At 40.5% G+C, this 16,001-nt stretch overlaps 3 protein-coding genes across 4 annotated transcripts; all 3 read right to left on the bottom strand.

The window, feature by feature from the left end:
- Positions 1-146: 146 nt before the first annotated feature.
- LOC121808742 (G-type lectin S-receptor-like serine/threonine-protein kinase At1g11330) lies at positions 147-628 on the bottom strand. Its single transcript, XM_042209330.1, has 2 exons — positions 493-628; positions 147-400 (listed from the first exon to the last, which is right to left on the bottom strand). The coding sequence occupies exons 1-2, from the start codon at positions 626-628 to the stop codon at positions 147-149; spliced, it is 390 nt and encodes a 129-aa protein (XP_042065264.1).
- On the bottom strand, positions 527-1,868 carry LOC121809828 (G-type lectin S-receptor-like serine/threonine-protein kinase At1g11300). 2 transcript variants are annotated; one of them, XM_042210636.1, is made up of 4 exons: positions 1,307-1,868; positions 1,109-1,222; positions 790-995; positions 527-681 (listed from the first exon to the last, which is right to left on the bottom strand). In XM_042210636.1, the coding sequence occupies exons 1-4, from the start codon at positions 1,686-1,688 to the stop codon at positions 670-672; spliced, it is 714 nt and encodes a 237-aa protein (XP_042066570.1). In that variant the 5' UTR covers positions 1,689-1,868; the 3' UTR covers positions 527-669. The 2 variants fall into 2 exon arrangements, with proteins under 2 accessions (XP_042066570.1, XP_042066569.1); XM_042210635.1 differs by having other exon boundaries at positions 550-702.
- On the bottom strand, positions 1,770-3,419 carry LOC121808741 (G-type lectin S-receptor-like serine/threonine-protein kinase At1g11330). The gene is made up of 2 exons (XM_042209329.1): positions 3,100-3,419; positions 1,770-2,276 (listed from the first exon to the last, which is right to left on the bottom strand). The coding sequence occupies exons 1-2, from the start codon at positions 3,133-3,135 to the stop codon at positions 1,770-1,772; spliced, it is 543 nt and encodes a 180-aa protein (XP_042065263.1). The 5' UTR covers positions 3,136-3,419.
- Positions 3,420-16,001: the final 12,582 nt, after the last annotated feature.

Here is a 16,001-nt window from a genome sequence, read left to right as displayed (position 1 = left end):
AATAATGCAAGAATGACATCAGATTTTTCTGAGAATGTTCCGTGAAGTGCGTATTCCGGGGGCATGTAGCCACTGCAACCAATTAATTCATGATCAGGATGACAACAACAAATTTCTGTCTGAAAATATTTACTTGAGTGAGGAAATCAATGAGTGCTCACAATGTTCCAACAACCCTTGTTGTATTTGGCTTGATCGTCATTTTCACAAAAAATCCTTGCCATACCAAAGTCGGAAATTTTAGGGCTCAATGCCTCATCCAACAAGATATTACTCGCCTTGAGATCTCTGTGAATAATTTTTAACCTTGAATCCCGATGTAGGTAAAGCAGGCCTCGACAAATCCCCTCAATGATAAGTTTGCGTGTTTTCCAAGTAAGAAGGTTATGCCTATGTGAACCTGAGAAAGGTTATCCGAACTATCACAGATTAAAAAACAAATGAATTGAAAATTTTCTTCAATAAAGTGAAACTTGGGAATCACAGACATACCAAAGAGATAGGCATCCAAGCTTCCATTGGGCATGTATTCATAAACAAGCAGTTTTTCTTCAGACTTCACACAACAACCAAGAAGTCTAACAAGATTGCGATGCTGTAGCCTCAAAATCACCTCAACTTCATTCATGAACTCCTCCACCCCTTGGTTTGAGGATCTTGCTAGCCTTTTTACAGCAATTTCTACACCATTTGGCAATTTCCCTTAAAAACCAGCAAATGAATCAATTACATATTATAGAGTATAGAGACTGAAAGTATTTAAGTAAATCTTGAGAGAAGAAGTAATACTTTGTAAACGGGTCCAAAGCCACCCTGCCCGAGCTTATTGGTGCAATCAAAATTTTCCGTAGCATTTGAGAGCATTATAAATGTAAATACAGGTAAGTCCTCAAGTTTAACTCCATGCTTATCATGTATGGGTGCCATTTCTTCAGAATATCCTCTATCATCAATTTCCTTAGTTTTGGCGAATAGTAATCTACTTATAAGCTTCCCTGTTGTTGAAAATTAAAATAAGACCATAAAATGTGTTTTATGTGTGGAGAGACATGTTATATAGAATGACAAAACTGATAAAAACTTATGTCTGCTGGATGAATATATTTACCTCTATATTTCGACAACAATTTCAGCGCACATATAGAAACAAGTATAAACCCCATAACCACTGTTATTACAATAATTATTAAGTGCTCTTGCTTCTTCTTCTTTTTCTTCTTTTCTGAAAATCGGAGGAAACAAACGACAGAACTTACACATTAGTTAGTTAACCTTCATGTAAATGGCAAAGAAAGGAATGAATTACCTAGTTCCGAATGTGCCAACCGAATGTTCAAATCATCACCCCCATAAGTCAAATTCTGAGTATCGGTTAAGTTATGAGTCCAGTGCAGACATCCAATTCCAGGAGGAACAGCATAAGCTATACAAGAACAATTAGTCAAGCATGTTTTCCAGCATTCTCCTTCAGGCAAGTTAAAAAAATTAAAATGATCTGGCAGCTTTAATCCCTCAAGCTTCAGAAATTCATCTTGCTCGCATTGGAGGTGAGTTTTCCTAGTGCATCCACTAGTCCAGTTTCCTCCCTTCCACTCATCTTTGTTTGTTGGGATGAAGCCCTGAAAACAGGAACATATTGGCCTGTCTTGAGCATTACAGCTTCCGAAAGGTCCACACTTACCATACATGTAACACTCGTTACTTGTTGATGACCAATCAATGCTCCACCCTTTCTTCACATCAGACCACACCTTCTGCTCTAGACTCCCTTAAGAGTTCAAGAAATAGTGGAACAAAAAAGATGGATACGGATGGGTATATATTGCATATGCAGTTTCTGGAGAGTCACTGACTACCTTAACTCCATAACCATCTTCTGAGCTCATGTCCGGAATCCCAGTGAATATACTACCATTCCATGGACCACTGCGCCAAAAAGGATCACCATCCTTCCAAACAAATGACTGAGGAACGTTTGAAGGTTCAATGGTCATGGTGAAACTTCCAGGTGTGGGATCATCAGGACTTGTCCATGACGTCAGTATATTCTTCTCGTTCATACCCAAACCTGTAATCTTCATCTTCTCTAACCAATAGTCGGAAGCATGCTGGAAGCTCTCCCAAACATATTTGGTATTGTTGGAGTCGTCTTGTAGAACCAGATTGCCTGTATCTAAGAGCACAGCGCTACGATTGGCAACAGAACTCGAAAGATTTATAGACCACACGATTTGCTTTTGACCATCCAGGATAACAAGATTGCCATCTGATGATATCTGAAATGTTCCAGAGGAATCATTGAGAGGCCTATTTCTATTAGCTACCCATACAACAGTCATCTCTGGGATATCGAACATGATACCAACATACCAGAGGCTGCGATTTGGTGGGCTGAAAAAAGTCAATTTGAATCTATTTCCACCAGAAATCAAAGATTTAGAGCCGCTGAGAGATTCATTAGCTCTTATGGTGTCAGTGGATGCAGCAATGATAAGGAAACAAGATAACATCAGTAAAAGGAGGTGAATATCATGATATGGCAAGTCTCTGAAAGCCATGAGTCTTGGATTCAGATAATGAGGTGATGAAACTGACTATCTTTCTTGTTACTATGTGTTTTTTTTGTCAAACATGGAGAGTGCAACAAGAAAGCTAAAATTATCAATATATAAAAGAGATGTGCTGAATCTGATTGTATATATACCAGCAAAACATAACAGTGACTTACATTTGTTGGCTACAGAAAAAACTCAATGTGGTCTATTCCATTACAATAAAAAACTTACAGTCACACTCTGAATTCATTGTCCCTTATGGAGTTATGGTGTCCATGACTAGGTTGACACCATAGTTCATAGTTCAGAATTTAGAGGTCAAGTATTTTCATTTTCATTTTCATTTTCATTTTCATTAGGCTTTGCCCAACACAAAAAATGTTCAGGCTAGTCTACTTTTTATATTGGTGATATTTGTAAAAATCCTTTCCCTTTCCCTTTCCCTTTCCCATTTTCTCACCAAAAATCCAATCCCTCACTTAATCCCAGTAAAGGAAAGTTGAATACAATAGCCATTAAAAGATTGTGATAAATCAGTACTCACCTCTAAATTCAGGCCCAGGGTAACACGTCCTCTCATCTTGCCGGATTTAGCATTTGCATTGACTGTTTCTGTTATTTGAATTCTTCACTCATCTCCTCAATAATGTTGTACACACGTACTCCTCATTGATACAGCTGAGCTGTCAATTACAACGATTTTTTAGTCTTAATCAAGTCGCCCAAAATTAAGTCAACTGAAAGATCAATTACAACGATTTTTTTAGATCCTATACTCAAATCCAAACATGAAAATTGACTATCAAAGGGTTAAAAAAGCATGATACGAGGTGAGGAAAGACTGCTCTTTTTCTTATATGGTCTTCTAAATTGGGAAAATCGGGTTTATGGGGGAGTTTACACTAAATATTACGTAAATGTACCCATTTTGTTATCTATTCCACAAATGGGAAAAACGCCAACCACATTGGCGTTTTTATTAGTAAATACGCCAACGTCATTGGCGTGTTTTAAGGTAAATACGCCAACGATGATGGCGTTTTATACTTGTGCCGTATTTTGGGTGTATGCTCTCGGATTGTAATTACGATTAAACACGCCAACTTGGTTGGCGTGTATAAATAAAAAAACGCATTTGTAAATGGCGTGTTTTCTTTGTTGAAACGCCGAACATATTGACGTTTTGTAAAAGACGCCAACCGGAGTGGCGTATTTACTTAATCATGAAAAACGCCATTCTGAGTGGCGTGTTTAATCAGACTGATATACCAGGCGTTCCTCCCCCAAATCGCGAAAACCTCACAACACACAGCCTTCGCGATTTCTCCAGCTGCGCGCCTTCTCTCCGTGATTTCGGCCTACATTCATCAATCGGTGCTATTCTCCCCCAAATTCATCTATTTTATTCGGTTAGTATGCTTACCTTTTACATAATTATAGTAATTGGTGGATAGCTAGGGTTTGTAATGGGTTGTGAATTGAGTAGAAATATTATGCATTTTGGATTGGTTGAATGATATTATTGTTGATTATTATGTTGGATTGTGTTGGGTTTAAGTTAATTTGTGTATAAATTTGATTATAAGCCTAAACCCTAGGGTTTTTATAGCTAAAAAATTGGGCAAATTGTTTTGATTTATGTGGGTTTTGGTTGATGTATGTTGATTAGTTTAGATTGTTAAATTTGTTTAGGTTAGGCAAAATTGAAATTGGTAGGTTGGGCGAATTGTTAATTGAAATTGTTAATTTTGTGTAGGTGAATTGGTTTATGATTTTGAATGTGCAATGTTGTGTAACTTGCTTATTTGATGTTGGTGTTCAATTTTGTGATATTGGATTAAATTGTATCTAATTATTGAAATGGTTTATGGTTGGTTATTGTTGAATTTGGTTTATGAAATTGGATTAAATGTTATGGTTGGTTATTGTTGAATTTGAATTATGTAGGTAAATTATGGCATCATCTTCAACCTCTCGTCGTCGGCTTGCATGTGGTCCTGCGGATCCATCTGTATTATATTTTCAGAGACAACACGTCTCTAACAACATATGGGCAGGAGTTCCATCCGAAGATGTACGCTGCCGACGATTTGAAGGAAAAATTTGGGATGTTCCCATCCAGCAACATGTCTTGACAATAGTGGACCAGATGGGGTTTGGGGGTATGTTAAGGTGTGGTAAACCAAAAGAAATTGACCACCATCTTATCACAGCTCTGATTGAACGTTGGAGGCCAGAGACTCACACGTTTCACTTTCCAGTCGGTGAAGCGACTGTGACACTGGAAGACGTGGAGGTCTTATGGGGCCTGAAAGTTGATGGAGAGGCTCTGACAACTTACATCCCCCCGACGGACGCGGGATATTGGACGGACAGGTGTATGGATTTTCTAGGATTCATACCGGAAGCATCCGAGTTGAAGGAAATGGCTTTTAAGCAGACGAGCTTATCGCGCCAATTGAGGATTGAGCTGTCTAATGACCACGAACACTACATATATGCTCAGCGGGCTCGTATCTATTGTCTGCTATTACTTGGTGGTCTGATGATCCCCAACGCCACCGGAAATAAAATTCCGTTCTTCTACCTACACTTTTTCATGGATATAGAACGGTGTTCTACATATAGCTGGGGTGGGGCGACGCTTGCTTGCTTGTACCACAATTTGTGTGAAGCGGCCGTTGGTCAGAGGACGGATGTAGGGGGAGCCTTAACTCTATTACAACTTTGGGCTTGGGAGAGAATCCCAAATATTAGACCGAGGATGCTAGATCCCGTGCATACAGACTATCTACCATGTGCAAGCGCGTAAGTTGTTCATTAATTGCGTTTTTAAACTTAATGTTCATCAATTTTCGTGTTCTTCGCTCATAATTTAAATTTTTTAGATGGAATGGCCCGGCGTCATATGTAAAAGCACCCGGACATTGTGTTGAAAATTTCCGAGATCAGTTCTCCATGATGCATCCTAATCAGGTACTTCATATATTTATAAAATGTTTTTGGTTTTTTGTTTTTTGTTTTTATGGAAATTATTTTGAAAAATTTGTATCACATGTAGTTTATTTGGAGGCCTTATCTCCACCGGGAGTTGCCGGAAAGTTGTGATGCCGGTCGTCCTATATGGATGTCGATCACAACGCTTATTTGTTGGAATCTGGCTGAGCCACACCTGCCACACCGAGTGTTGCGCCAATTCGGGATTGTCCAACCGTATATCCCGGATCTCCCCCGGTTCCACGGTTCTGATTTTTTGAAACAGGATCGCCGTGGAAAAGCTGGTCGGAATTGGGTTCAATGGCACGCCAATTATATACAGGAGTGGGACAACAGACACTTTACGATATGGACTGATCTGGAGGACAGTACTGAGCCTGTTGCAACGGAAGAATATATGAATTGGTTTCGCCAGATCACTGTGGTGTATTTAACCAAACCCGGCGTGCATGCTGAAGAGGGATTCCACGAAACCGCATCTTCTCATAACTTTACGGTACATTATTTATACTTAACTAAACCCTAATTACTTATTCAAATTCATATTATGATATGTACTTAACTTTGAAAAATTGTAGGTGGAGACGCTTCACAAAATACGTCACTATCTAAGTGGCCGAGCTGCGACAGGACATTTCTGTCCGGATATGGAAACCATTTCGAGGATGGTTGAAGAAGGACTGCAGATATCCGGGGAGCCTCAGCTGATGGACTACCCTCCTTCGCAGCGCTCTGCAATGGACGTGGACGTACCCATAAGGCAAAAGGCAAAACGACGAACCAAGCAGAAAACCGTCCGCGGAGAGTCGTCATCTCAGTTCGTACACGACTCCGATGACGATTTTGAGGACCCACCTCCACCGAGCTCTGCACTTCGAGGCCGTCATTCTATTAGCCATACCGGTGGTACCGGAGAAGATATTGGCCTCAGTGATGTCCCCGCTTCTCCACCGCGGTCGTCTGTGCAGGAGGATCTTGAGAACGCTGTTGTTCAAGATACTCCTCCCTCAAGGATCCCTAGATCTACATCTACTATTGGGAAGGGGATACGGCGTCTGTTTATGCGGAAACGTCGTGACGATTGAACTAATTTGAACTCTTGATATTACTGTAATTTGATATTGATGTTTTTTCATTTGATTTGAACTCATTGATTTTAAGTCTTTATGATTAAGTATTTGGATGTCTGAATTATTATTTCCTAGTAGAAATGAAAATGAAAACAGGCAAATAAAGAGATATTGGCGTTTTTGTGAATGTAAGTCTTTGTGAAAAACGCCAATGCTATTGGCGTTTTTAAGTTAGTTTATATTTTGCCCGTTTTTTCTACAACGAATGCGGACATTCTGAACAAACACGCCATTCCCGTTGGCGTTTTTAATAAGACGCCATTCCCGTTGGCGTGTTATTTAAAAACGCCAACGCTATTGGCGTTTTTAAGTTAGTTTATATTTTGCCCGTTTTTTCTACAACGAATGCGGACATTCTGAACAAACACGCCATTCCCGTTGGCGTTTTTAATAAGACGCCATTCCCGTTGGCGTGTTATTTAAAAACGCCAACGCCATTGGCGTTTTTAAGTTAGTTTTTTCTTTGCTCGTTTTTTCTACGCCGAAAGCGGACATTCTGAACAAACACGCCAGTCCCGTTGGCGTGTTTCAGCAATAAAACGCCATTCACGTTGGCGTTTTAAAGTGAAAAGACGCCAATTAAGTAGGCGTCTCTTTAAACAAGCCACTCACATCGGCGTGTCCTATAAAAAAACGCTCCCACGGTTAAGAGTTTTTAATCATTTCATCATTATTCAATATATAAGTACATACAAATATTACCCTATACATTAGTCCAAATCTTGCTAAATACAGAAATCCAATATTACACAATGCATACATTCAATTGTCTCGCCTTTTCCGCGTAAAAAAGCTACGGATCCCCTTCCCGATTCTGGCGGTTGAGAGTCTAGACGGAGGAGTCTCTCGCACAACGACATTCTCTAAATCAACCCCAAAATATTCGTCTCGCACAGAAGACCGAGGTGGAGAATGTGGGACATCACTGAGACCGATGTGTTCGCCTGTACCACCAGTGTGGCTGACAGAGTGACGACCTCGAACTGCAGATCTTGGTGGAGGTGGAGGCATAAAATCGTGATCGACATCATCAGTGTGACTGACAGAATGACGACCTCGAACTGCATATCTTGGTGGAGGTGGAGGCAAAGAATCGTCAGCGGCATCATCTATCAACTGAGTATCCATCCTTGGTGGAGGTGGATGCAAAAAATCGTCAGCGGCATCATCTACCAACTGAGTATCCATCCTTGAATGAGCATTCGGGCAGTTGCGCCTGTCGTGACCTGGTTGACGGCAATGTTTACATCGGCGTCGGGCTCGTGGCTGGTCAGCTTCACGGACATCCATCTGATTAGGAATCCTAGTAGTACGGTATCGACCGCGACTTTTAGGCATTAACTGAGCTCGTGAACATTGCAAAGTCCATTCAGGCACGGCCCAATAATCTTGGTGTCTGGGTGGATTGAACACCGTAGAATATTGGTGTACCCAAACACTTGTGCGGTATACGGGATCAACAAGCGACAGCATGTTGTCGTTTCTAAAACGCGCAACTGCCGCTGCATGTGAACATGGAAGTCTCCACATCTGCCACTTTTGACATTTGCAGTGCGAGTCCAAGTACTTTACCTTCCACTTATTAGCGCCCTTTCCACCAATTCGACGCTTTGTTCGAACCACATAATGCCCTGCAATTGTGTTGGGTGCTCTCACATTATGCAATTGACCTTTTGCATCATTTTTGCACACCTTTTCATGCGCCCACGGGGTAAGTGGTGTGGCACACTGTGTTGATGCAATTGACCGGTCATTGAACCATTCTATTGTCCTCCAGAATATCATATCAATGCAAGCTTTAATTGGGAGTTGTCTTGCGCCTCTCAACACATTGTTGTAAGATTCCACCATATTAGTGGAAACCTCACCCCATCTTTTGTGTTTGTCATACGCCAGATTCCATTTTTCTAACTCCACGGCATCAAGGTACTGCAAAGCCTCGTTGTTGACGTTTCGAAGTAAACGACGTCTGATCTTAAACTTGCGCTTCTTGGTAGCAATACCAATTTTCCAAACAAGTCTTTTGACCATGATACCTTTGTGATTCTGCAAAACATTCTTTCTAACATGTACCAAGCAAAATCTGTGATGACCCACATTGGGTTCTTCTTTCCATATGGGAGAATTCATTGCATCTATGATTCCCACATGCCTATCAGATATGACACATATTTCATGCTTTGCTACATGAAGTCTAATGCGTTCCATAAACCAATTCCAACTTTCTTTGGTTTCCTCATCAACAATGGCATATGCAACAGGCAAACATTTCTTATTAGCATCAAATCCAACGGCAATAAGAATTTTACCTCGACATCGTCCACGTAGATGAGTTCCATCAACCGTTAAAACTGGTTTGCATAGTTGAAAAGCCTCCACAGCTGGTCCAAAAGCCCAGAATACGTACTTGAATACCTTGTTCATACCATTGCTTAATATGTCATCGTGCATCCATTCCACAATTGTGCCAGGATTTTGTCTTTGCACTTCATTCAAATAAGCTGGTAAAACTTTGAACGACCACTCCCATCCACCGTATACAAGCTCAATCGCTGTCCTCCGAGCATACCATGCTTTCTTGTAACTAACTTTGACATGAAATCTATTTTCAATATCCGCCACAATTGCTTTTACCTTGTAGCAAGGATCGTTTTCTATCTGATGGCGAACACTCAACGCTATCATACCCGACGAAAGATTAGCGTGGCCATTATAGTTACGATCCCCCATGCAAGTATGAGCAGTGCTGAACACTCTAATTTGCCAGTGTTCATCATGCTTCCTCAGTGTTGCTCGGCACTCCCACAAACATGGCGGTAAGGACTTATCTTTCGGATTTCCCTGTGGCCACTTACAAACTGCATGCCATCTCTTTCCTTTACTTTCAACAACTGTATATTGTCGGATTTTTTCCAAATGCCAATGAGTCACAGCTGCCTTCAATTCCAACTTCGTTCTAAATTTAGTATGCAAACCGACATTGGTAGGATCCTTTTCACTCCAATAATGCACACTGGGATCATCACGCTCAAAGTTTTTGGGATCAAAACTATCATATGGACCTGGTAAGGTGCGAAAGTAGTTGATTCCAGGCTGTGGGAACTGTGGAACTACTCTTCCTCCAACTGCCCTTCCACCAACTGATGTTTCTCCAACTGCTGTTTCTCCAAGTGGAATGGATGGTCTTGAAGCAACAAATTGTTCATCATCCGACGGATCACCATCTGAGTCTGTACTAACCGTGTCGGAATCTTCAGAATTATAAGGTGATTGTGGATCAAGAAAGTCGGCTTTATCAGGACCTATTATGTCCTCCACCACATCACAATTGTCACGATCCCCTAAATGCACGCCTCCAGCTTCAAAATCTTGTGTTGCAGCTAAATATGGTTCTTCGGCTCTCGTAGACGTACCAACATCAAAATCTTGTGTTGCAGCAAAATATGGTTCTTGGGCTCTCGTTGACGTACCAGCATCATAACTTATGACATGATGACTATGATGTTGAGTAATTGCCGAATACTCAACATATAATTCAATTACACCTCCAATAACCATACTCTCACTAAACATTAGTTGCATGCATACTTCTTCTAGTTGAACACCTATAAACGTGACTCCGGATCCAAAGCATATAGTACGTTTCCATATTATTTGAATATTGTTTTCATATATGCTTATCCCCATCCTTTCACAAATTTTTTCCACAAGGTCATCGTACGAAATTGTTTCATCCAACATAATGAATCCTTTAGCAAAAGGAGGATCATACGAAATAACTGCTCCGGGAATTATCTTTCCACCCCAATATAAATTGACACACCACGTCATACTATCTGCAATAATGTAAAACACAAATAAATATGTATTATTTTTACATTCATCATTATGTAGAGTCAGCCAAAAAATTGACAAAATAATTCTATTAAATACACTACAATATGTATTATCATAACAATCCATAAAATATACTATAACATATAATAGCATAACAATTGGTCAAAATATTTCCATTAAAATATATACTATCATAATAATCCATCAAAATATTAGTGTACCCATAATAATTGGTCAAACTATTATATTAATTACACTACAATATATATTAGCACAACAATCAATCAAATATTGGAAGACTAATGTTTAGAAGAATGAGTCTAAAATTTGATATACTAACCGATTAGAAGGACTAATGGTTGAAAGAATTAGCCAAATTCAAAATATTCACGCTTAAATCCACCACCGGGTCGACCCGAGCGAAAGGTTTTTATGCGTTTGGGAAGGGTTTTCGCGTTTTGGGGAGGGAAAGTGTTTAGGGTCGCGATGTTGGGGGAGATCTGATAAGGATATGGTTCAACAGAAACACGCCGCTCAAATTGGCGTTTTTAAGCATAACACGCCAACCTCAGTGGCGTTTTTATTAATTAAACACGCCAACTACATTGGCGTTTTACCTTAAAACACGCCAACTTCATTGGCGTTTTTTCCCGCCGCTGTATTTGGCGAAAATACACCTCCAATACGACGCGAAGATAAACGCCAATGAGGTTGGCGTTTTTACTAATAGAAACGCCAATGTGGTTGGCGTTTTTCCCATTTTTGGAATAGATAACAAAATGGGTACATTTACGTAATCTTTAGTGTAAAGTGCCCCATAAACCCGATTTTCCCCTTCTAAATTATTCTCAGGATGTGTGAGGAAAAAGACTTGCAATTAGTTTTCTAAGGTAAGGTCCAAAAAATTGTCAGAAATTTTTGGAATTAATATAGTGAGTACGAGGATATTAAAAAAAAATTGATTGGGGGGAGATGGAATTAGGTTTTGCCTAAGACAAGCAATGGTAATTTGAAAGACAACTCTTGGTAGTCTATGTGTTGAGCTTAGCCCTTAGGGTAGAGGGGAAGAAGTTGATCTTTTTTTTGTACCATGTGTCTTGCACCTTGCTATGTTGATGGGTTTTTTCTATTTTTGTGCTAGAAGAGAGATAGGATTCCTCATTTGTTCTAGAGTTTTTTTTGTTCCTGGTTTGGGAGAGACGCATGACCCTCATGCGTCTCCTTTTAATGAGACGCATGACAATTATGCGTCTTTTATAGAGACGCATGAGAGTCATGCGTCTCTCTTTTTTTTTTCTTTTTTTTAACGACGCATGAGGGTCATGCGTCTTAGGGGGAGACGCATCTCCCTCATGCGTCTCTTTTTTTTAAAAAATTTTAATAGACGACGCATAAGTGCGTCTTAGAAAGAGACGCATGAGGCTTATGCGTCTCTAATTCGAATTAAATCAGACGAGGCGAGTCAGTAGCCTCATTACCGCGCGACAGAAAGACGAATTAGGCGATTTAGGCGATTTTTTATTGAAAATTCCGGCGAATCCGACCATTTCCCCTCGTATTCCGGTAAGTTTCGTTCAATCCTTCAACATTCCTTCCTTATTTGTTGTTAATTTGCATAGTTTGTTTAGATTTCCCCTAATGTTTGTAAATTAGGGTTTATAACAAATTGCTAAATTTTGGCCGCTTTTTTGTTGTGTAGTTAATTGTAATGGATTTTAGTGGGTAAATTCATTCTATTGTATAGTTATTGATATGTTTGAGATGCTTGGTGTTGTGATTTTGGTTGTTATTGGATAATAGAGTATAGGTTGAAATGCATCTTTTAATTTAACCTTCTAATTTAGTAGTTATATGTAAATTAGGCCTTATAAATCATGAATTGTATTGAATTGGAGTGAATCAATCATTTGGTTTATGATGTGTTGTTATTTTGACGATGAATTTGAATGTATATGTTATTTATTTTGTGAATATGTACTTAGATTAGATGGAGACTTCAAGTTCTAGCGGGCAATTATTATATGGACCCGAAGACCCGTCCTTGCTAAATATGCAGAAACATCACATTTCACATAAACTCATGAAAGAGGGCACAACCCAAGTATTTAAGGTCCGAAGGACAGAAAGCAAGACTTGGGACGTCGAAATTCACGAGAATGTTAGATATTGGCTTGACGTCTTTGGTTTCAAAGGCGTGATCGATTGTGGGAAGCCCATGAAGGTGGACAATGAGCTGATCACGGCGTTGATTGAGCGTTGGAGGCCGGAGACGCACACTTTCCATCTACCGATCGGTGAGGCGACGATCACCTTGGAAGATGTGCAAGCCATTTGGGGCTTGAGGGCGGATGGTCGCATCTTCACAGGGCGTGACTATCATGACAACTTTCCTGATTGGACCAACAAGTGCCGCGATCTGTTGGGATGGATACCAGATACTTCCACAGAGACAAAGCAAGGCGGTTTGCTGATGACCGCGCTGATCAACCAGACAAGGATGCCTCTGGGTGATGACCTACCTACGTACGTATACATCCAAAGGGCACGTATCCACGCCCTAATTTTATTAGGAGATCTCATTCTACCGGACACCACGGGGTGTAAGGTGCCATTTATGTGGTTGAATGGGCTTGGGGATCCGGAAGATGTGAAGACTATTAGTTGGGGAAGTGCGGCATTGGCCTACCTTTATCATTATTTGTGCGAGGCTTCCATGGATAAGAGAAAAGAGTTGGGCGGGCCTATGATCCTTCTGCAGCTATGGGCGTGGGAAAGAATGCCCACATTGCCTGCGTTCATAGGACCAGTTGTGCACAAGCCATATACACCATGTGGCGCCAGATATATATCTAAATATTTATTTAGAGTAATGGCCAAAATTGGTCCTGAACATATGGTTATTTTACGTTTTTGGTCCTAAACATTATCTTTTGGATTTTTTGGTCCTGAACATATGAAAATTTGATCATTTTGGTCCTGGACTAACTGTTCCGTTAAAAACTAACGGTCAACGTAAAATGACCATATGTTCAAGACCAATTTTGGCCTTTACTCTTAAATCCTAACTGATTAGTTGAAGTAATGTACTTATTTTAGCATGAATGTGGAGTGGAATCATGATGTAAAAGCTTTATTTGACAACAATAGATTTAGTAATGTTTGAATTTCTTGGTAGTAAGGTATGTATTTGGAATGTGGAGTGAAGTAATGTATGGATTTTTTAACGTAATAGTTAGTTCAGGACCAAAATGATCAAATTTTCATATGTTTATAACCAAAAAATCCAAAAGATAAAGTTTAGGACCAAAAACATAAAATGACCATATGTTCAGGATCAATTTTGGCCTTTACTCTTTATTTATTAATGCATATTGGGTTATTTTCCTACATAAATTTTATGTATAGGTGGAAAGGAACATCGCAGATAGGAAATGCTCCTAGACACTCGGTTGAGCATTACCGTGACCAAATATCTCTGATTAGACCTGGCCAGGTGAATATTATTTCGGTTTAGACTTCATTTATGAACTTATTATGAAATTAATTTGGCATTTGCATTGCTGTTTTGTAGTTTATCTGGACGCCATACGCACGAGCCCTACTGCCTGACTACTGCAATGATGTGACTGGATGCTCTCTGTGCGAGACCTACTTGGTATGTTGGGCCTATGTCGAGGCCCATGAGCCTGGACGAGTGCGTCGACAGTTCAATCGGTATCAGGATATACCGCAGAATGTAGACAGGATGCTAAGGAACGCCGATCATTTAGGCAAAAATGATCGGCGTGGTAAGAAGGGAAACAACTGGGCAAACACGCATCAGTTCTTCATTGGGGAGTGGGACATGAGGTACGAAAGGTTCCAAGCTGCCGAATACACCGCACCGATGTCCTTGAATATTCCCATGAGCCCGGGTTATATGGCGTGGTATAACAGGATTACCGTGACGTACATGACTCAGCCTGGGGCACGGGCCACTGCTGGGATGAACGAGTCGGCTGCTTCGATGAGACTATTTGTAAGTTTGTTATATTAAACTATATGCTTTCATGTGATATAGATTGTTTCTTATTGATATTTGTATCATTTTTTTATCTAGGTTGAGGGTTTTCAGCGGGTTTTCCATTTAACTACGGAAGACGAAATGGACCATAGCCTTAAGGATTCATCAGAACGCATAGCCTTAAGGATTCCTTTATGCCTATCCGAAATGATGCACACCTCCCTTTCGTACTTCACCACATGAATTCTGACATGATCCAAAAACCACTCCCAGCTGTCGCCAGTTTCTTCATTAATAACGGCATATGCAATAGGCAGACATTTCTTGTTAGCATCAACACCATAAGCAACAAGCAGCTTACCTTTAAATCTTCCTCGAAGGTGAGTCCCGTCTATTGTTAAAACAGGTTGGCACTCCTGGAAAGCATGTATAGCAGGCCCAAGTGCCCAGAACACGTAATAGAAGACTTTATTACGGCCCTGGCTCAACAACTCGTTATGCCTCCACTCAACAATTGTGCCTGGATTCCTATACGGCTATACTGCAGTTCAAGCATGTAGCTTGGCAAATCCCTAAATGACTCCTCCCATCCACCAAACACAATCTCTAAAGCCCTTCTCCGTGCATATCATGCCTTCTTATAACTGATTACTACATGAAATTTGTCATGAACAAAATATCTTACGGCTGCGGCTTTGTACTCGGCATTTTTTAGCAACTGATGGCGAATACACAAAGCAATCATTGGTAATGAAAAGTTAGCATGTCCTCTATCATTACGATGGCCTTCACAACTATGGCGTCCCCGCCACTTCCTAATCTCCCACATATCATCATGGGCCATGTGTGTAACAGAAACTTCCCATCGACATTCATTCGCTTTTTCAGCGTCGGTCTCGCTGATAATAGCTGTCCCATCTTCTGTCCTCCCTGCTGGATATTTGCACACGGCATGCCACCTTCTTAATTTGCTCTCAATCACCCTAAATTGCCGGTGTTGCCTCAGACTCCACATAGTAATAGCAGTCTTCACATGCAGCTTGCTATCAAATTTTGTTCCCCCATTAATCCGATATGGGTGTTTTTCATCCCAGTACATGGTACTGCGTTCATTACCAACTTCAGGTGCCTCAGAAGGACCACTCGGCAGTTTGCGAAAATAGTTCAACCCAGTGTGCACGTATTCTGGAAGTGGTTGTTCACCTTGCACGACGGGTTTATACACTACCTCCTCATCACTAGAGTCAGCACCGGAATCATCACTTAAAATATCATCAGACGATGATGACGACAATTCTGGATCATCAAGGTCTCCTCGTACAACATGAACATCAGCATGTTCTTCTACAGTCTCTTGAGTATTCAATCCAACATCAGCAGCATCTGCAACATCTATTTGCTCATTCATACCGCAATCCATGCTCAAAGGTTCAAACCTCGTAGATGATCCAACACCATGATCAACAATTGGTGGGATGA

This window comes from Salvia splendens, chromosome 6, assembly GCF_004379255.2.
Source record: "Salvia splendens isolate huo1 chromosome 6, SspV2, whole genome shotgun sequence".
NCBI lineage: Eukaryota > Viridiplantae > Streptophyta > Magnoliopsida > Lamiales > Lamiaceae > Salvia > Salvia splendens.
This window is presented reverse-complemented; position numbering and strand designations above follow the sequence as displayed.

What these genes read in the sequence shown, in the direction of transcription:
- LOC121808741 (XM_042209329.1), bottom strand. Translation starts at nt 3,135, where the DNA reads ATGAGAGGACGTGTTACCCTGGGCCTGAATTTAGAG. An exon ending in CCCTGGGCCTGAATTTAGAG is followed by an intron (nt 2,277 to 3,099) that starts GTGAGTACTGAT and finishes GGAACATTTCAG; the next exon opens with ATATCATCAGATGGCAATCT.
- LOC121809828 (XM_042210635.1), bottom strand. Translation starts at nt 1,688, where the DNA reads ATGTATGGTAAGTGTGGACCTTTCGGAAGCTGTAATGCTCAAGACAGG. An exon ending in ATTGTTGTCGAAATATAGAG is followed by an intron (nt 996 to 1,108) that starts GTAAATATATTC and finishes TTTCAACAACAG; the next exon opens with GGAAGCTTATAAGTAGATTA. An exon ending in GCTTTGGACCCGTTTACAAA is followed by an intron (nt 703 to 789) that starts GTATTACTTCTT and finishes CTGGTTTTTAAG; the next exon opens with GGAAATTGCCAAATGGTGTA.
- LOC121808742 (XM_042209330.1), bottom strand. Translation starts at nt 628, where the DNA reads ATGAATGAAGTTGAGGTGATTTTGAGGCTACAGCATCGCAATCTTGTT. An exon ending in CTTGGATGCCTATCTCTTTG is followed by an intron (nt 401 to 492) that starts GTATGTCTGTGA and finishes AACCTTTCTCAG; the next exon opens with GTTCACATAGGCATAACCTT.